The sequence below is a fragment of the Spea bombifrons genome, chromosome 2 (genome assembly GCF_027358695.1).
Source record: "Spea bombifrons isolate aSpeBom1 chromosome 2, aSpeBom1.2.pri, whole genome shotgun sequence".
NCBI classification, from domain to species: domain Eukaryota; kingdom Metazoa; phylum Chordata; class Amphibia; order Anura; family Pelobatidae; genus Spea; species Spea bombifrons.
This window is the reverse complement of record NC_071088.1, coordinates 90857512-90872869: the sequence shown is the minus strand read 5'-3', so window position 1 is coordinate 90872869 and position 15358 is coordinate 90857512. Positions and strand designations below refer to the sequence as shown.

The 15358-nt window shown below is 40.9% G+C and overlaps 1 protein-coding gene across 2 annotated transcripts in view; it reads right to left on the bottom strand.

Annotated features, from left to right (window-relative positions):
- Positions 1–593: 593 nt before the first annotated feature.
- Positions 594–15358, bottom strand: part of LONRF2 (LON peptidase N-terminal domain and ring finger 2) — a 45589-nt gene continuing 30824 nt past the window's right edge. For both annotated transcript variants that reach the window (XM_053455148.1, XM_053455149.1), the window contains exon 13: positions 594–794. In XM_053455148.1, the coding sequence (XP_053311123.1) occupies positions 718–794 (77 nt within the window). In that variant the 3' untranslated portion in view covers positions 594–717. The remainder of the gene's footprint in view (positions 795–15358) is intronic.

The window sequence follows — 15358 nt, the reverse complement described above, 5'->3', positions numbered from 1 at the left end:
CAGTGTTTCCTAGCTTGCTCCGCCCAGGAACAAAACGGAGTCATGTGATGTGACGTCACTTCCTGTTACTCCGCCTTGTTCCTGGGCGGAGCAAGAGAAGAGATGCCGTGAGGGAACAACTCGAGGGCAGCCGCGCGGGACTGCGCGGGAAATCAGGTAAGGAGGCGGGCATGATTGGCCACAAATGTGGCGGGAGCGGGCGGGATTGGCCACAAATGTGGCGGGAGCGGAAGACCCACATTGCGGGAGCGGGATTAAAAAAGTAGTCCCGCGCAGGGCTCTAGTGCAGAGGTTTGCTGGTCTGCTTCAGGTAAGAAAATAGGTCCCTTCCATTCACATATTCATCACAAGAACAGATGGTCCTGTTTAAAAAGACAGTTATAATTAGTAAAGGTAAAAATCAACACAAATCTCCCTAACATTACTTTCTGCTGCTAACATCTTTGTAAACGTTAGACGAATTATACAATACTTAAACTAGTCCTGCCAAACTCTAGCAATTGCTGGGCTATAGATATCATGATATGGTTTTTGAACGGAGTAACAATGCATCTAAAACCCATGGGCTAGTGTTTGCTTGTTCTGATAACAGAAAGGGCTATTTACGTCAGTCTAATACTTTGATTTGGAAGGTGCCATATGCATGGGTCAAGACGACACTTCCAGTTGCAACCTCAAGGGCCCTCCACTCCACAAGAATGCTCTCTCTTTGGGCCCTCAACATGGTCCCAACTCTTCTTGACAACTTTTCCAGCCAACAATTTGTTGTTCCTTAGGTCTGATGCCAATAGGACCTGAAACAGACAGAAGAAATGGAAACCTGCATGTTACAAATCAATCGTTGGTAAGACCAAAGAAACAAACTGAAAATACGCAAGGCATCAAGTTTGATGATAAAAATACATACCCAAACACGTTATTACACCCAACACTATCGCCTGCCAATGTGATCTAACACCTTTACCCAGGGTAAAGCTAAAAAAACACCATAAGATGTAAACTCCAAAGCAATGATCCACCCATGTCCCTGAAGAGTAATATTTATTAAGTTGTTATACTACTATAATATTTAATTACTGACCTATGGAACAATATTTTGTACAATTTAATAGTTAAAGTAATTGTTGTTGCATTTCCATTTATTAAAATAAGAGGAACAAAAAAAGTCACATCTATGGCTGTTAGGTCATAACTCCCTTGGCTTGTGGTTCGTGTATGGATTTTGGCTTTGCGGAAAATCATAGGGGATGTTGTTAACCAAAAGCTGGACGCTCCCCTTACCCTAGTGTCATAACATTGAACTATATACATTAGGTTTGGTAATTTTCCCTTGTAGAAAATGAATCATTATAAAGTAGAAATAATATTAACCTTGGAAATGTTTGCATAGTGTAAGGAATGAAACCTCAAGAGCGCATAAAGATCCGTGTGTAAAACCAAAAATATCTGCAAGCTCGCCTGTCAGCTCTCTCTTTAGTTAATAAACCCATTTGACTGCTTATTTTACAGTAATTTAATGGTTGACAGTATGTTATGCTTGATATGCCTGCTTGAACACAGGTGACTATGCATCTTTAAATAATGGCCCAGTATAGAGTAATTTGGGTAGCACACTTAATGAGTCAGTACATAGAACCTTCATACCAGTCTATTAAAAGGATTAATATTCCAAAAGTCATGGTCAGTTCTTTTATAAAGTTGGCAGGTATGCCCATGAGCTAACCTCTGATGTTGGTCCAACTCAACCCGTCTTCTAAGAGCAATTGGTCACAGTCAGCCCTTTATTTCATAGTGAAATCAGTGATGTATTGCTTCATCTAACCACAGCTTTTGGTTTTAACAATCAAACTCCAGAGTTGCACACACACACACACATATATATATACACAGTATATTATATGGACAAAAGTATTGGAATATCTGAACATTACACCAACAGGGAATATACCAAGACATTTTGTACAATGCTATGCTTCCAACTTTGTGGGAACAGTTTGGGGAAGGCCCTTTTCTATTCCAGCATGACTGTGCCCCACTGCACAAAGCAAGGCCCATAAAGACAGAGATTGTGAGCCAGGCCTTCTAGTCTAACATCAGTGCCTGTTCTCACAAACGCTCTAGAGGAGGAATGGGCAACAATTCCCACAGAAACTCTCTTCTGTGGAAAGCCTTCCCAGAAGAATGGAAACAGTTATAGCTACAAAGGGGGAACTACATATTAAAGGACAACTGTAATGGGGGAAAATAAAGAAATACCCTTTCTTCCCAGCTTCAACACTCACCATACAGCCTGCTGCGTCCATCCATATTGAGAAATATTTCAGTCAGAAGTGGATGCAGTGCCAAGTCAAGTCCCACTCTCCACCTCTGGCATGGCTGCAACTGCTGCTACTGACAAGTAGTGATGTCCGGATCATGAACGAATCGTTCATTTGATCCGGTTCTTTTTAGTGATCCGGATGAGTCGGTTCACTAGACTGAACGATTCGTTTGTAGCGGTTCAGTCTGTGAATCATCATGCAGCTGTAACCTGATCCTAGAGCTGTGAGTCATCTGCAGAGCACTCTGGGGTCAGGTTACAGCTCATTAATTCTCACGGGAACGATGACTCATAGAGTCAGAGATTCGTTCAAAGAGTCGAATGATCCGAAGAGTCGAATGAACCGAAGAGTCGAATGAACCGAAGAGTCGAATGAACCGAAGAGTCGAATGAACCGAAGAGTCGAATGAACCGAAGAGTCGAATGAACCGAAGAGTCGAATGATTCGAATCTTACAGGGATCCGGATCTTACAAGGATCCGAATCTTACAGAGATTCGAATCATTCAGAGAAAATCACTGATACCATACTTTTATAAATAAATACATTAATAATGTTCACACTGCCCCCAGGATTTAGATTCCCCTGAGTTTGCCCCCCTTTACCTATAACTGCACCTACAGTTAACTTTATTAAATTAATTAAATTAACCCTCAATCATCAGCATAAAATTAACCCTTATACCCCATCAACCATAACTGCCCCTGAAATTAACCGTAAAGATCCCATTAACCATAACGGCCCCTGAAATTAACCCTAAAGACCCCATTAACCACAACGGCCCCTGAAATTAACCCTAAATACTCCATTAACCATAACTGCCCCTAAATTAATTGCATGTACTCCAGATAAATTACCTAATAAATTGGTATGGTTGATGGGGTCTTTAGTGTTAATTTGGGGGCAGTTATGCTTAATGGGGTGTTTAAGGATAATTTAGGGGCAGTTATGCTTAATGGGGTCTTTAGTGTTAATTTAGGGGCAGTTATGCTTAATGAGGTGTTTAGGGTTAATTTGGGGGCAGTTATGCTTAATGGGTCTTTAGTGTTAATTTAGGGGCAGTTATGCTTAATGAGGTGTTTAGGGTTAATTTGGGGGCAGTTATGCTTAATGGGGTTTTTAGTGTTAATTTAGGGGCATTTATGCTTAATGAGGTGTTTAGGGTTAATTTGGGGGCAGTTATGCTTAATGGGGTGTTTAGGGTTAATTTGGGGGCAGTTATGCTTAATGGGGTCTTTAGTGTTAATTTGGGGGCAGTTATGCTTAAAGGGGTCTTTAGTGTTAATTTGGGGGCAGTTATGCTTAATGGGGTCTTTAGTGTTTATTTGGGGGCAGTTATGCTTAATGGGGTGTTTAGGGTTAATTTGGGGGCAGTTATGCTTAATGGGGTGTTTAGGGTTAATTTGGGGGCAGTTATGCTTAATGGGGTCTTTAGAGTGAGGATTAATTTAATAAAGTTAACTGAAGGTGCAGTTAGAAGTAAAGGGGGCAAACTAAGGGAATCTAAATCCTGGGGGCAGTGAAGATTAACCCTGTATTTATTTATAAAACTATTGTGTCAGTGAGATTCTTTGAATTATTCTCTGAACGACTCTCTGAATCTGAGTCATAGTTCCTCTGTGAGAGGTGTCCAACTTGCGGCCCTCCAGCTGCTGCAGGACTACATCTCCCATAATGCTCTTTCAGCTAAGGAGCTGGCTGAGGGGTATGGGAGATGTAGTCCTGCAGCAGCTGGAGGGCCGCAGGTTGGACACCCCTGCCGGCAGCCTAGTCCATAAATTAAACATAAACATATAAATATACACACTAAATATACATATACAATAAATGTATTTTTTTACTTAGTAAATGAATCTAATCATATTGTGACATTCCTATCCTAATGCAGCTACAATAAAGGGTTAACCCCAATGAAGTTCAATGTTAAGTGGCAGCTAGGAGCTTAAGAAGGGGACATTTTTGTAATTGATTATTGCAGATCCAAAATGTAAAACTTAAATTTTCTTATCATTAAAAAAATGATATACCACACAAGCATTATTTAATTGCTTGTACTCCAGATAAATGGGTAATTCAGCTTAGTATTCATTTTATTAGGTCATTTACCTGCAGTATATAAAGTTATATGCTTGTGTGGTATATGATTTTATTTTTCAATGTATCCGCATTAAGCATATACAAAAATGCCCTATTCTAAAGCTCAGTTAATATTCGTAGGCACATATATATTATTCGATTATTTGTAGTGCCCCAACATATTTTAATTTCCATTGTGCAGTAAAGGGATAACACTAAATTAAGACAGGTCATGGACAGGTCAGAGATAGTGACTGAATGGTAAGAAGGCCCCGCCCTAAGGAGAGATTATTTAATTATTGCTGTTTTTAGGAAAATCTTTTTAACTTTTGTTTGCACTAGCTCTGCCCTGCCCTTTTGTCATTTCTCATAATACCACAAAGGCAAACAAATATAGACCTAGACAAAAGAAGAAAGTGACCTTTACTAGCAAGGATGGATTCACGCAAAAGAAGCAATATATGGATTCATTTTGATGAGGTTGGTCCACAAAAAGCTAAATGCAAAATCTGTAAAAATATTTATTCAAGCCAAGGAGGATCAACTTCTAATTATAAACGACATCTTGAAACGAAGCATCCAACTACAATGCTTGTCCACGTAAGACAAGAGGAACCATCAGGATCCACATCATCACCATCAACCTCAACCTCAGGCGGCACTCTCAGCAGCACCCATGCAGCTGAAGCATCCATCCCATCTGGAAGTGGCACCATTCCCCAAAGGTCTAGGCAAAGCCAGATTACCAGTTACGTGAGACCACCAATTGGCCCAATGAGACAGAGCAAAGTTGATGAAGAGTTGGCTAAGATGATTGCATTGGATCTGCAACCTTTTTCAATAGTAGATGACAAAGGATTTAGGAGTTTCTTGAGGGTTCTTGATCCTACATACACTTTGCCAAACAGAAAGACACTATCTGGAACTTTGCTGCCACAGCTGTACGACAAAATCAAGGCAGAGCTTATGGTAAAAATAAGCAATGCCTCTGCTGTGTGTCTGACAACTGACTGCTGGACATCACGTACCACAACCAGTTTTATGGCAGTGACGTGCCATTATATTGACGATGATTTTAAACTTTCATCATCCCTTCTGGACTGCTTTTCTTTTACAGACAGGCACACGGCTGACAACCTGGCAGCTGAACTTAAAAGGATTGCGGAAGAGTGGGGTATCTTAAACAAAGTTGTCGCTTGTGTGTCTGATAATGCCAGCAACATAAAAGCAAGTATACGGAAGGCTGGATGGAAGAACGTGGCTTGCTTTGCCCATACACTGAACCTCATTGTTAGGGGAAGCTTAAAAACAATTCAAGAGACAATTTCTAAGGTGAAGAATATTGTTGAATATGTTAACAGAAGCACAGTTGCAACTGAAAGACTTAAAGCAACTCAAAAACAGATGGGCCTTGGAGAGCTGCGACTCAAACAAGATGTGGTGACAAGGTGGAATTCCACTTATTATATGCTTCAAAGATTTGGGGAGCAGAAAGAAGCAATCATTGCCACTCTTGCTTTGGTCAACCCTAGCCTTCCAACCCTGACTCTTAATGAGTGGGACATAATAAAGGATGCCTGTGAAATGCTGAAGCCCTTTGAAGAGGTTACTGTAGAAGTCAGCGCAGACAGGTATGTATGAATGTAATATACTATATAACTATTTAACCTGTTGCAACAATGATTATTTTGTCATAGTTTAAACCATAAACCCTAATTTTTCATTTATCCTTATAGGTCTGATTGTATGCATTTAGTAAGTTATATCCTCTCTTTCTCATTATAACAGATATGTGACTGCATCAAAGATCATTTTGATGGCAAGGGGACTGCAAAAAGTAATTCAGCGTTTACAGAGTGCTGTGTCCAAACATGGCCCTGTTATTGAAATGTTTAACGCGCTGAAAGAAGAAATGCAAAACCGCTTTCATCAAATTGAACACTTTCGTCTGTTTGCGGAGGCAACTGTGCTGGACCCTAGGTTTAAGCAAAGGGCATTCTATGAAGCAGCAGCCGCAGATGAAGCAGCCAAAAACATAACTACAGCTGCAGCAAGAGTTGGGTCCAGCACGCAACCTCAAGCTGGCCTTGTGGACCCCCCAGACAATCCTCGATCTACACAAACTGCTTCTTTCTGGGAGGACTTTGATGAGAGAGTGGCAGAGACAGTAACCTCCTGCAACCCCACATCTTCTGCAATGTCAGAAATGAGAGGGTATCTTGCAGAGTCCCTGATTCCAAGGACTGAAGACCCACTGGCCTGGTGGAAATCAAGGCAGACGATCTATGAAGGACTAACAGTTGTCATGAAAAAGAGACTTTGCATAGTGGCTACGTCTGTGCCTGCAGAGAGAATGTTTTCAAAAGCTGGCCAGATCATTTCAGAAAGGAGAAACAGGCTGAGTCCAAACAAAGTTAGACAGCTAGTATTTCTCAATGCAAACATCACCTCTCCTGCAGACAAATCATCATAGAAAGGAATAAATGATCAATTTGTTTCATTTATATAGCACTTTTTTCTGTTTATGTTTTATTGACCTCCCTTGTTTGTAAAAAAAAATACGTGCATTTTTTTCCTTTTTATATTTAATGTTTGCAGTTCTTTAAAATACGTTTGATCCTGTTTTATTAAAACATTGTTTTTTAAAAACCAAACCCGGTTCGTAAATGTGTCATTATTTACAACACTGTATGGGAAAATCTGGGGTGGGGTAGGGCAGTTAGCCATTTCACTATCAGGATTATTTGTTTATCTGCATTACACACAATGTGTTGTAAAGTAATCTAATATGTGTCCGCATATTGGAGGCAGGGGTAAATTTAGGGTTGATGGGGTGTTTAGGGTTAATTTCAGGGGTCGTAATGGTTAATGGGGTGTTTAGAGTTAATTTAGGGGCAGTTATGCTTAATGGGGTGTTTAGGGTTAATTTGGGGGCAGTTATGCTTAACGGGGTGTTTAGGGTTAATTTAGGGGCAGTTATGCTTAATGGGGTGTTTAGGGTTAATTTGGGGGCAGTTATGGTTAATAGGGTGTTAAGGGTTAATTTTAGGGGCAGTCATGGTTGATGGGGTGTTAAGGGTTAATTTTAGGGCAGTCATGGTTGATGGGGTGTTTAGGGTTAATTTAATGGTGAGGGTTAATTTAATTAATTTAATAAAGTTAGTTTAAGGTGCAGTTGCAGGTAAAGGGGAATGTAAATCCTGGGGGCAGTGATTATTAATGTATTTATTTATAACAGTATGGTGACATTCTCTGAATGATTACAATGCCAATGAAGGCAGAGAGTCGTTCAAAGATCCGGATCTTACAATGATCCGGATCTTACAATGATCCGGATCTTACAATGATCCGGATCTTACAATGATCCGGATCTTACAGTGATCCGGATCACTGTAAGATTCGGATCCCTGTAAGATCCGAATCTTTGAACGACTCTCTGCCTTCATTGACATCACTGGAGGCAGGGGGGAGGATTCATAATGAAAGGGGCGGGGCCAATCGTTAGTGTGCCTGCACGGAGTTACTGGAAAACAGTAACTCCGTGCAGACACACTGAGTGATCCGAAGATCCGGATCATGAATCGGATCATTTCAGTGAACGAATCGAAATGATCCGATTCACTTTAATGATCCGAACTTCCCATCACTACTGACAAGTGACTAAAATGGCAGCACACTTATATATCTAATTCTTGTCCCTCCCCCTGTACATACTGATTGGCCAGAGTGAAAACCATAAGCAAAAACTCCCACAGCTTGTTGGACCCATCAATCACAGCCATAACCATCAAGGAGACCACCCTCTGTTTTTTGGCTACTTCTACCTATCAGTGATTGACATTTACCCCCCCTACACACAGTCCCTCCCACTTTATCTCACCAACAAGTGCCAAAATGCCTTGTAATGGTGGCTACACGTGGCGACAAATAGACAAATCCAAATTAACTTTTATTACTTTTGCAGTATATAAAATTCAAGATGATACCTGCTATACTTTTAGATGTATTAGAAGCTGAGATTGTTCCATATGAAAGAGCAAAGTTTGTAATGTGCTTTTGAGACTATCTAGGTGTAATCTGCCTGAAGAAAAGATGGTATCATTCTACAAAATTCGCTCATTTTCTCTTTCTACAGTTACCACCGTGCAACTCCACACCATTATTCCATATGATTTGTAGATCACAATCCTCTATATAATTAGTTACTACTAAAAAGCGTTTTACGTCACGTGTTGTGCTTGCAAGTTAATTTGATATTGTAGTAATTTGTTATACAGTGTGGTTTCCTACAGTAAGGAGTAATACGGAGGGAATTAAGACAAATGGGATAGGCAATAGGAATATGGCTATTCTGAATCGAAAGGACAGAGAGGAGATGTGATCAAAATATTTAAATATGCAAAGAGATTTAGCAAATTACAGGAGGGAAATGTTCAGTGGAAAAATGTTATCAGAAGAGGTCATAATCTAAAACTAGAGAGTCAGAGACTTACATGTAACATAAAGACTTTACTTTACTGAGAGAGTGGTATATAGGCGGAATAGCCTCCCAGAAGACGCTTAGAGGATTTAAAGATGCATGGAGCAGGCATAAAGCCAAAAAACAGGCAGACTGGATGGACCGCACGGCTTTATTCTATACAGAAACTTTTTTTAATTAAATAAACCAAAAAAAAGATGATGCAAATACAAAAAAAAATAAAGGACAGACATTAACATTACAAATAAATACATACAAAAAAAGTCCCCCCCCATTATTATTAATATTAATATTGCAGCTGAGCAAATTAATTCTAAAAAACACACCAAGAAGAAATATTGTCAAGTAGAACAGGGAGAATTCTTGTGATAGTAAAACTGGAAAGAAAAACATGGGATTATGTATGAAAGTGATCATGGGACAATTATTTAATATTGGTCTAATGACCACTGTCACTTATTATACAGACTCCATGTACATTATAAGTATAGTTTCCGCTGTATTTTTCAGAATGTTCATCTGCATAAGATTGTTAGGTCATGGAGCAGACTTAGTAGTAACGGAGAAAATTCAACAGTAAATAAATGAATACTTTTAATGAATATAAATGTATTTAATATATATCTTATGTGACTAATGAAGTCTATAAACATCCTCAGTAGGCCATGTATGTAATGTCCTGACTTCAAACACCTTCACAGTGTAAGTAGACAGTGTGAGCCTCATCACCAGAACATTAACAATATGAGGACAGATATCACATGTATAAATCACATGAAGATATTTCATTTTAGAAGTGAGTAATCCTTACATACCTTTCCATAGGAGCCCTCTCCAAGTACAGTATGGAAGGAAAGCCTCTCCAACGAAATAGATATTCTCATCCTGTTCCTTTCGTGATCCTTTGCATTCACCTTTTTGATTTTTAGGGCTATTCCTTATCTCTCCATCTTTGTCACTTCCTTAGCACATGGATTTAGTAAAGAAAATGGCTGAAGTCCTTCAGCATCAGGTGACAGTAATGTCACAGAATTCTGTGAGTTGGTTAGGCTGAGGCTGCACTGCAATCTGTTTCATAGTGTTTCTATGGATTCATACAGCTGTATTATAGGGACCATATGTCTTTTTAACAATTTTTTTTTAACTATTCTGTCGTAATTAATAATGCAGAGACACAATAAACACATTAGGGACATTACAAATATATATATATATATATATATATATATATATATATTTAGGCACATAAAATATAAAGTATGATATACTTGAAGAAGAGACCTAGTCTCCAGGGCCGGACTGAGAATAAAGTAGACCTATATATTTTATTGTGTGGTCAAGCTCATGTGTCCACACGCCACACCGGGGGCATATCTAGAAACCACAGGGCCCCACGGCACCCCAACTTCACAAGCAACATGTCCCATAGCCCCATGTTTGCCCCCAAGCAGCTTGTCAGTGCCCCCAAGCAGCTTGTCGGTGCCCCCCAAGCAACCTGCCTGTCTCACCTCTGCCCCTAAAACAGCCTGCCTGTGCCACCTGTTCCCCTTAAGCAGCCTGCCTATGCCACCTCTGCCCCCTTACCAGCCTGCCCCTAAACACTTATATGTTCATTAATTCACTCACTCATTAATCCATTCACCCTTCCGCAGCAACTTAACTCACATGCAGAATTCTCTGGTCTGGGAGCCCGTCGAGCAGCACTTGGGCCGCACTGATGTCTATGCAGCTTAACGTGAATCCGCAGCGCATCCATTTTAAATAAATTTTTAATTACAACTGGTAATACGGTATGTAAGAAAATTTCAAAATCATATTCCTGACAGCTAAGAGTGTGAAAGGTAAATATAATGAGTGACCTCACAAGTTACACTTTATTTTATTAATAGTTTTACAATACAAATAGTTTTACAGCACTGAATAAGAAGCAATCATACCTTTTTTAATACAGGACATAGTTTTTGTCCCAAAGAGGCGCATGTAAAGCAGTTTTTCTATGTTCCAAGCATAGAAAAGGAATTCCCAGTTCGAAATACTCGCATAGGCCTCTTCATTACAGCTTCCATGGTCTGTACCTTGCCTGATAATGTAATGTTACAGGGGAGTAACTAGAATCCACAGGGCACTGGTGCAACAATTGCCCCCCCCCACACAACTTCACTAAACAACATGTCCTACAGTGCCACTTTTCCCTAAACAGTTTGTGAACTCCACCTTACCCCCAAACAGCTTGTCAGTGCCCCAAGCAGCTCGTATGTGCCATCGTTGCCCCAAACAGCTGGTCTGTGCCACCATTGCCGCCCAAAAACTTGTCTGTGCTCTATTTGCCCCTTTCCCCCCCCTTCCAACATACACTCTGGCACACATATGTAACCCCACATACACAAATTACACACTTACTTATGCTCACTAACACACACTCCATCTCACCCCACCTACACATCCATGCTCACATACAATTACATATCCATGCTCATATACATACATAAATATAAACATACATACATACTCCCCCTCCTGCCCGCCCCCGCTTAACGCTTACCGCTCCTGCAGCTTGCTGTCCAGCTGCTCTCAGCGCACCTTAGTTTCTCAACGGGGTAACGTGACCCGGAGATGTTCCAATGCGGTCCAGGTCGAAGGGCCTTTTCTAAACTATTTTGAATCAGTATGAGGAGACAGGAGCAAGGGGTCGCCCTGGGCCCCTGCGACCCCTGTAGTTATGCCACTGATGTAGAAGTTACAATTTGGTTCCACATGGTTTGATCATGATTAACAAAATTGTAGTCTCTGGTCTCTGTATTCAGCACCATGGTACCATAACTTTCCAAACCCAAATTTACTATAATGGATAAGGAAATGTGTTTGCTTATTTTTTTCTTTTTCTGGCCTCTCTTGTAAAGCCCAGCTCTGTGGAATGTACATCTTAAGGTGATCCTATGGACAGATACCTCAATCTCAGCTGTGGAACTTTGCAGCTCCTTCAGCGTTATCTTTGGTCTTTTTGTTGCCTCTCTGAATAATGCCCACCTTGCCTTGTCTGTGGGTTTTGGTGGGCAGCCATCTCTTGGCAGGTTTGTTGTGGTGCCATATTCTTTCCATTTCTTAATAACTGATTTATGGTGCTTTGTGAGATGTTCAAAGTTTCAGATATTTTTTTATAACCCAACCCTGATCTGTACTGATCTCCACAACTTTGTCCCTGACCTGTTTGGAGAACACCTCAGTCTTCACGATGCTACTTGCTTGGTGGTGCCCCTTGCTACGTGGTGTTGCAGACTCAGGGGCCTTTGAGAACATGTATATATACTGAGATCATCTGACACTTCCATTACTTACAGGTGGACTTTTTTTTAACTAATTATGTGACTTCTGAAGGTAATTTGTTGCACCAGATCTTATTTAGGGGCTTATAAGCAAAGGGGGTGATTGCATATGCACACACCACTTTTCCATTTTTTATTTAAATTTTTTATTTTCTCCTTTCACTTCACCAATTCGGACTATTTTATGTATGTCCATTAAATGAAATCCTTTTTTAGGGGGTTAAAAGGCATATAATGGGACAGAGTGGCATATAGGGGGGTATAAGGCATTTCTGGAGGCAGAGTGGCATATAGGGGGTTAAAAGGCATTTCTGCAGGCAGAGTGGCATAAAGGGGGTTGAAAGGCATATCATGGGGCACTCTGCCTTCAGAAAAGCCTTATGCCCCCCATATAACACTAACCCGCCCCCAACTTATCACTGCTTCCTGATGTCTGGCGGGGGCAGCGGGTGGAGGCCGTTCATGAAAGTAAATGGGCCGGGGTGCACGCACCACGCCGCCCAATGGCCGTGCCTCAGCACTTCGTCCCACGTCTTAAAAGGTGTGGGACGAATGTCGGTCTGCTGGCCAACATTCAAAACAGCCGCTGAGCGGCTGCGAAGGGGATTGAAAGCCTCCTCCGGCTGCCGGTATCCCGGTGGACCAACCCGGCCCTGGCTTCACCCTTCCTCTGCCCCTGCAAAGCGGGACAGAGGATGGGATAAGCGGGACGGCGGGGCAGAGACCCAAAATATGGACTGTCCCGCCTAAATCGGGACAGTTGGGGGGGCATGATATTATAATCAATCATAATTAACATTGTAATAGACTATCACAATAATGGCTTAATGGCTAAAGGAACATTGTACCCTAAAGCCTACTTTTTTTGTTTTATTACTAAGTTCAACGATGTTCTTATATTTTTTATGTATCCTATTTTTTTCCCATTTGTATGTTCATTTGCGTTTGGATGAGTAGTCCAACATTACAGTCCACATATTATCTATACTGTGAGTGCTTGGAAATACCCATAGGCACCGGCACCGGCGCGGGGAACTCTGATCTCTGACAGTCGGGAAAGGTCTGCACGATGGACGCAGACAACCTCCGCTGCTAGCCACACCTCCTTCCGACTGCAGCGTAAGTTGTCTACGCGGATCACGTGGACGTCAACCCGCTGCCCCGGTATACAGCAGGAAATTGGAAGCACCGGTAAGTGTGTGGGGTGGGGTGGAGTGTTAAATGGGGGGGGGGGACAGAAGGAAGACTGCTGCACCGGTATACAGCAGGAAATTGGAAGCACCGGTAAGTGTGTGTGGGGTGGGGGGAGTGTTAAATGGGGGCATAGGGCATTTCTGGAGGCAGAGTGCTCTATGAAATGCCTTTTAACCCCCTGAACGCCACTCTGCCTCCTGAAATGCCTTATACCTCCCTATATGCCACTCTGCCCCATAATATGCCTTTTAACCCCCTAAATGCCAGAGTGGCATATAGGGGTATAAGGCATTTCTGGAGGCAGAGTGGCACATAGGGGGTTAAAAGGCATATCATGGGGCACAGTGGCATATAGAGGGTTAAAAGGCATATCATGGGCCACAGTGCCATATTGGAGTGGCAAGCCTGGGGGCAGATGTGCGTAACTGGGGGGCAGGTTGGAAAATACAAGGAAATAAAACAAAAAAAATATTTTTCTCAATCATAGCTTTTATTAAAAAATGTAATAGTTTACATGTATTAACATTTACTGGTAAAACTTTTTTCCTATAGGGTCGTCTTATATTCAGGCTTTTTCTTTTTTTCCTAAATTAATATTCAGATTTTGGGGGGTCGTCTTATAATCGAGCAAATACGGTAACTCCCACCTTAGTATGCACAGGGCGAGGGAAGAGCATGGGCAAATATCAATCCCCATTGGTTAATAGGGAACCCTGTGAACTGTAGTTTCTTTTTTATTAGTTTAATTATTTAAATTATGTTTTACTTATTTTAAATGTGGACGTGGAGGTGTAATCTTTCCATGGCATGGATCCAGTAGGCTCTGTTTCCTGGAACATATTTAAGGCCTTTGAGAAAGCTAATTCATCAAAGCATTATGTATAGGCAGGGCTGGTCCTACCATAAAAGCAGCCTAGGATGCCTTGGACACTGACCTGGCAAATGGGGCACCACCTGGATACTCCTATGTTAGGAATGAGGGTCATGCAGTAGGACACACATGTGAAAACAACTCTTGAATAGGCCTTCTTAAAAATAAAAAAGCCTTCCTTGAATCTAACAAAAGTTATGTATACAAGGCAATTCTGATGCAAAATGCTAAAACTGTTGTTCTTTATACATACTCTAGAGATCAAGATCTCTTTTTAAAAAAAATGAGTAAACTCAAATAAATCCCTTACCCTCAATACAACCCGGGTGCATGTACTAATAGCCCTTCTGTCTGTATTCCCTACTTCCTAACAGATGGGCACAAGGACCAGCATTATGAACAGGTGAACAACTATTGACTTAATTTCAATAAAATGTTAAAGTAGAGTTAAAATATGGAAAATCAAAATATTTTATGGCTTGGCGCTACCACCTCTTGGAGAAGCAGTACAAAGATTAAATATGTTAATCTTTGGAAACCAGTTGATGCCCAGCAATTCTCTATAGGTCTCTTACCGTTGCCTGATACAAGGGTGTAAAACAAACAAAAAAAGGCAATGATGACACCATACTTAGAATGACAACCAATTTATTGTCTCACTGCGGCAAAGACTGACCGACATTTATGTTTCCCTGAAAAAAAACATTATTATGGTGAAAAACCCACGGACAAGAAAGGCCAGGATTTATTACACGATAGGAAGCAAGACTTGGGGTTTAAAATAGTGAAGGTGAAGACAGAATGGGATGAGGATAGAAAGGGAAAAAGATTGACAAGACAAACATGATGCAGAAGAAGTACTGTATAAATTAGAATAGATCACATTTTTAGTGCTGGGAATGCGTCAATTATATAGGCTCAACCAGAATTAATAGAATGTAAACTTCCTGGGTATGCCACTTTAACATATGTCCTAAATGATCACTGGCTAAAATTCTACTTTACTGATAAAAGGTAACTGTAATGATTTACATTAAAACATAAACACCTACCTTCCAGGTTTCTGAAACACACACAGACGACAAAAATGTGCC